This window comes from Pyrus communis, chromosome 14 (assembly GCF_041283825.1).
Source record: "Pyrus communis isolate YQ-2024b chromosome 14, ASM4128382v1, whole genome shotgun sequence".
NCBI classification, from domain to species: domain Eukaryota; kingdom Viridiplantae; phylum Streptophyta; class Magnoliopsida; order Rosales; family Rosaceae; genus Pyrus; species Pyrus communis.
The window spans coordinates 13,459,920-13,465,540 of record NC_142578.1 but is presented as its reverse complement, the minus strand read 5'-3'; the positions used below and the strand labels follow the sequence as shown (position 1 = coordinate 13,465,540).

The following is a 5,621-nucleotide window of genomic DNA, read 5'->3' as shown; positions in this document are numbered from 1 at the left end:
TTCCGTAAAACGTTCATCGTAACTCCAAATCCAATTTTGCTTGCACCCATATGTTCGTAGCGACGAGCACTATAAGGATATGCTAAGAAAACAAATCTTACATGAAATGAAAAGGTGGTCAATAAAAGTCAACGTTTTTGCCTCGAAAGGCATTTTCATAAATTCATGTTTTAAAATTATAAAAATCATGATAACTGGGTATGGGTCATTACATTGTATTATCCCAACTATGAGTTCTCATGTGACATGAGTATGAGAACTTCTCATTGATTGCATTCATTGGATTCATTCTCTATTGAGCAGCTAAATACTTGTCTTAGTGTCAATCACATCGATGACTTGGGACTAGTTATTTTCTCCGAGAGAAGGCAAAGCATGTACTAATTTTAACAGATTGTCAATGCCTAATTGGCAATCCTATGATCAGGAACATTTATCATATCTATATGTAATCCACAGAAGCAACCTTGAGATTAATGATGTCACCATTATATAGGATTATTAATCATGTGGTTAAGTCTCTTAAATGTGTTCGATTCTTGATGAGACCTTGATTCCTTGGCTTGAACTATCACCCTATTAGTGTCATAGTGGTGTGCACTGGTGACACTTTCTAGTTGGAACCAAATTAAGAGTTCATAAATTAACTTTTCCATTCGAACAACATTGTTGTAAGCTTCTATAGGGTGATATATTTTGCATTTATGATAGAACACACTACAGTAATTACTTTTAGTGTTTCCATCCACTTATGTTTTTAGTCTTAATAAAAAGATATCCAATTATCGATGTCATATTAGATTCATAGTTTAATACTTTTACGCTTCCATTTGTTACTCTAAACTTCCTCATTCTTGAGGAACCTATCCTTTTGTATTTCTCAAATACTTAAGGACCTACTTGATAGTTGCCATGGTTCTGATCCTGGAAGAACATTGCTAGCATTTTGTTCTTACATGGTCACTCATCTTCTTCCTCAACCATCCTTGGTGTCAGAACTTAGAGGTCTCCCACTTTGGGAACTTTTGGAGAACCCATTCCTCCATCCATATCCAAGAAGTCATGGAGCCAAGAAGCAAAGTTCCTTCATCCACATCCATAGAGCTAAGGAGCAAGGAGACAAAGGCCGTCACATGAGTGAATATCCTTTGCTAAGCAAATAGGTGCTTCAAAGGTATAAAAGTTTCTCAACTCACTTTGTTTTTTAGTTGAGTCTTGGTTCACTACCACTACTAGGCTTTGAAGTTCAAGGTTTAAGCTTTGTTTTAAAGTTCATACAAGCATGCTTCCGCCATTTAATTGTTAAATGCATGCATTATGTTGCTTAATGCACTTAGTTTTCCAAAAATTCTCCTTCAACCAATTCCTAAGGGTGGGGTTCCTTCCTAGATTCTTGGGCTTTCTATAAACGGGGGTCCAAATGACCTTTGTCTCTGTCTTTGTTTGCTTATTTCACTTTCGTTATAACTCCGATTCGCGAATTGTTTTCGCCTACGTGTTCTTGGAATCGGGCTTTACTCGAATATATTAATATTGACCTTGAAAGATCTAAAAAAAATTTAATGACTATTTACGAAAAAATAGACTTTGTAAGTAGTAAACTAAAATTCTCAAATAAAAAAAATTTGCATAAATACAAAATATTGTGTCACATCCCGACCCGGGGTCCACTACACCCTGGGCTCGACTCCACCGTAGCACGATATTGTTCGCTTTAGGCCCCGGCCACGCCCTCACGGTTCGGCGGTTTAGCTCGCACAGGTTTTTATTTAAAGAAAAAGCCTACTTTTTTTTTTTCTTTTTTTTGTCCTTTCTTTCACAATATCTATTCACAATATATATGAAAAATAATGCGAAAACAATTTATGTAGGATATGCAATTTGGAACGCATAAAAGTTGGGTTCATGCATCATGGTGAATGTTTCATGCAATCAAGGCTGAAAACACTGACAACTAAGACTATGTTTTTGACACACCCCAATCTTAATAACAAGTTACGAGGATGTGATGTGCTGACCGTTACTAAATTTACCATATGACCCCATCGAAAGATGACATCACAAGCCAACTTAAGAACGTAAGCCATAGTACGACAAATACGATATGAGTGAATTTGAACCAAAACATTCTTTATTAATAAAAGAAAAGTTGCTACAAAGTTCTCTAACCAACCTCCCCACTTGGGGACACAAGTACAGGGATAAGATCCCATTATTATCACATCACCTCAGAGTGGCTAGAAGTTTCACACAACAGTAAACACATAAAAGTGCAGTGCTATGCATAATCGAAAGTATGATTATGCAATTATTACAACTACGATAACTGCAGTAAAGGAATCATCACCTAAAGTCCAAAGGATGGATGCCTCACTGCCAAGCCCACTTGTCACCTCTGGGGTTCTCCTTATCTTGTTAAAATCATTTGAAACTAATAACCCCCGTTTTGAAATCACATATATAGTAAAAACTACATACATATGATACTACAATAATAGTATTCAAGTTCAAATCACATCGCTCTTCATATCAAAGAAAGTAGTACCAATCACATAATCAAAGTAAATCAAATGTATATCTAGCAAGTGAAGTGACGTCTACCTGATTGATAAATAGCTTTTCTAACCTTTACTAATAGCCTACGACCGTAATTAGCTATACCATATTATGATGACCATGTGGTGAAAACAAATCACCAATAGACTCAAGATATCAATATAATTTAACTAGATATAAGTCTCCTCAAAGACTAATAATAATATTCATATGCATCAACATATAATAATAACTTGAAAACATGTAGTTTCGAAGGGATCCACTCACATGTATAGGGGTGGGCATAAAAACCGCCAAACCACAAAACCGCATCGAACCGTAAGAAAAAAAACCGAAAAAAACCGTGTTGACCGGAAAAGTCAACTTTGAGTGAAAAACCGAACCGAACCGTTCAAACCGGTTCCGGTTCCGGTTTCGAATGATCAAGAACCGATCGAACCGAACCGAACCGTTTTATTAATAATAAATAAATAAATTATATACACACACACATGTCGTGCTATAATAAGTTGAAAAAAATTGGTTTCACTAAATTGCAAAGCAGAGGATCCTATCCCAATTAGGGTTCATTTTCACTTACACACACGGAGACACCTTCTGAGTTCTGACCTTCACCACGCCGCTCATTTCAGATTTCCCCCATTCCTATTCCTAAATCCTGATTCCCCCATTTCAGATTTCACACAGATGAGACCGAGTCTGCCAAAGCCCCCCGTGGTGTCCGTGCCAGTGCCGGTGTCGTTGCCGCAGCAACCGCATACACTGAAGCCTGGGTAAGTTTGTAGGCTTGTAGTTTTTCAAAGGGATAGGCATATAAGTTTAATTTGTTTGGAATTGGAAAATTCTGCTGCTTGTTAATTTTATGGTTCTGTGGTGGATTCGTAGTTCAATTTTGGTTGAGATTCTTGAGAAGCTTCTTACGCTACAGGAACGAAAGGGCTTGAGCTTCCCCACAAAGGCTTCAGCGTTCCCCTGCCCGGTCTCGTCCTCGTTCCTTGCCGCTCCGGCGACGGCGGTGTCCAGGTACCTCGATTTCGATTGCTTGATTGGTTGATTGAATGGTTTTGGAAGAGTCGTAATTTTGCAGTGTTGGGTGAAAATTTGAAGAGTGTTCTGTTTCAATTGCTTGGTTTCTGTGACTTTATTCTTTGACTGTGAGTTGCTTTGCTGCCATTGTTTAGTAAGATGTGGGAAATTTTGTAATGTGAGTTGCTTTGCTGCCATTCTTTGACTGTGAGTTGCTTTGTTGCCATTCATACATATAGAAGCTTCACTAACAAAACCTAGCCTCTCTGCAGATGCAGATTAAAGCCTCTACAAGATAATATTGCCAGGTTTCTCATTGAGGCATACACATAGTACCCAATACTGGACAAAATAACCAAAAGATTAAAGTGACAAGCAAAGAGAGATAAAGTGATAAGTTTTCATTAGATTGTTAAAACTTAAATATAAAATCTTAACTCCATTCAAGAAGTTTTCAAGACCAAATGCACATTATTCTATCACTAACCAGATAAGAATGTAAACCGTAACCCAACCCCTTTCTCCTTTTGAAACCAAATCAAATATCATTTACTGGATTCTACTAACCCAACATCGATCGTTAATACAGATCATATGCATTTGTCTTACAATGGAAGATAAACACCCTAGCTTAAAACTTGAATACATTTGTCTTCCAATTCATATGCAGCTTATACAGATCATATAACCATGACCCTCACAAAAATTTAAAATTTAGTTCACCTCTAACAGGCTAGTAGCAAGTTCGCAACCCACCTCTTCATCTTCCATGAATATGGAGGATGATACATCACTTTTTGACATTTTCTACTGCCCTTGCTGCAAACCAGGTAACATGTCTGCAGATCATCATTTAGAACAACAAACAAAAACCGTGTCACTGCTCCCATGTTAAAGGATAAAACGTTCGACTAGCAACATGTGGAAAAGGATTTAGAAAGTTACGGTGTGACAAGATAATAGGTTTGTTCTTCTTTTTTATGTCATCACAATACTCTCTTGCAAGTACATTGACTTTACGTTGATCCATTCCCAACTGGCAGATGTCCGCCTGTTATAGAAAAAATTATTATACGCTTGAATTGTCCTAACAGTATGAGAGGTCAACTGCACTCCCTATCCTGATTGAACTAAGTTTATTAAACCAAAACCTACTAACAATTTCCAAAATATTAACGCATTATTCTACTCCATAACCAAAAAGAAGCAATAAATCAATCGTATTGACTCCTCTAATGGTAGAGAGGTTAATTTGTACTCAAAATTGGTTGATGTCAGATAACATCTCAATTTTAGACGATGAGACAATCTTGGAAGATATAGAGTTTTATGAAGCACTTGAAACAGGTATGAATATTTATTTTTCATTACTTTGTTTTTGTTTTTTCTCTTGTTTTATTGCATGCTTACTTTCTTATTTGCTAATGAGTTCTTAATTTTTATATGTTCTAGAAAAAAGGAATGGTGGCACTTCTAGCAATAGCATTGCGGATTCATAAACTATTCAATCCTAACTTATCACCTTTTACTAGTGATGGTATGTATGTAACTTTAATTTTTTTAGCACCTTCCTTATCACCTTTTCTCCTTAATCTTTCACTTTTATATTTTCCCTTTTGTTAGTATTGAATCTATTGATAGTTAGTGGAATTTATAATTTACTCTTTCAATCAATGGCAGTAAAAATGCATAAGATTTTGTTTAAATTTGTGTGTGGCAGCAAGTTGAAATTTGTCAGCATATTCTGTTTAAATATGTGGCAGCAAGTTGAAATGTGGCAGCAAGTTGAAATTTGAATGCATAATGATTTGGTGGCACTCTCTTATGAAGTCATGTATCTCCTTGTCCAATACACACTTTATAAACACACACCCCGGAAATAGGGGTCTCGGCCTAGAGATTGAATCGTATAATAAATACTCATATAACAGGGCAACAATTCATTTCAACTGTTCAACATGTTCAGCTGGAATCAAGCAGACATCTTTATCATATTACATCAAGTTTGCAGCAAACCCAGAAACCAAAACATTAAACTA

The 5,621-nt window shown here is 36.4% G+C and overlaps 1 protein-coding gene across 3 annotated transcripts; it reads left to right on the top strand.

Moving 5' to 3' along the window:
* The first annotated feature begins 3,095 nt into the window (after positions 1-3,095).
* On the top strand, positions 3,096-5,288 carry LOC148691265 (uncharacterized). 3 transcript variants are annotated; one of them, XR_015955849.1, is made up of 4 exons: positions 3,103-3,329; positions 3,442-3,579; positions 4,861-4,929; positions 5,035-5,288. XR_015955849.1 is itself a non-coding variant. In XM_088684569.1 (4 exons), the coding sequence occupies exons 1-3, from the start codon at positions 3,244-3,246 to the stop codon at positions 4,414-4,416; spliced, it is 228 nt and encodes a 75-aa protein (XP_088540695.1). In that variant the 5' UTR covers positions 3,107-3,243; the 3' UTR covers positions 4,417-4,456; positions 5,035-5,288. The 3 variants fall into 3 exon arrangements, 2 of the variants coding, with proteins under 2 accessions (XP_088540694.1, XP_088540695.1); XM_088684569.1 differs by lacking the exon at positions 4,861-4,929 and adding an exon at positions 4,413-4,456 and having other exon boundaries at positions 3,107-3,329; XM_088684568.1 differs by lacking the exons at positions 4,861-4,929; positions 5,035-5,288 and adding an exon at positions 4,315-4,492 and having other exon boundaries at positions 3,096-3,329.
* The last annotated feature ends 333 nt before the right edge of the window (positions 5,289-5,621 follow it).

Bases quoted from the DNA above. Each gene is read 5' to 3' on its own strand.
- LOC148691265 (XM_088684568.1), top strand. From the start codon at position 3,244: ATGAGACCGAGTCTGCCAAAGCCCCCCGTGGTGTCCGTGCCAGTGCCG. The intron at 3,330-3,441 runs GTAAGTTTGTAG...GTGGATTCGTAG, and splicing joins CCGCATACACTGAAGCCTGG to TTCAATTTTGGTTGAGATTC. The intron at 3,580-4,314 runs GTACCTCGATTT...CACCTCTAACAG, and splicing joins CCGGCGACGGCGGTGTCCAG to GCTAGTAGCAAGTTCGCAAC.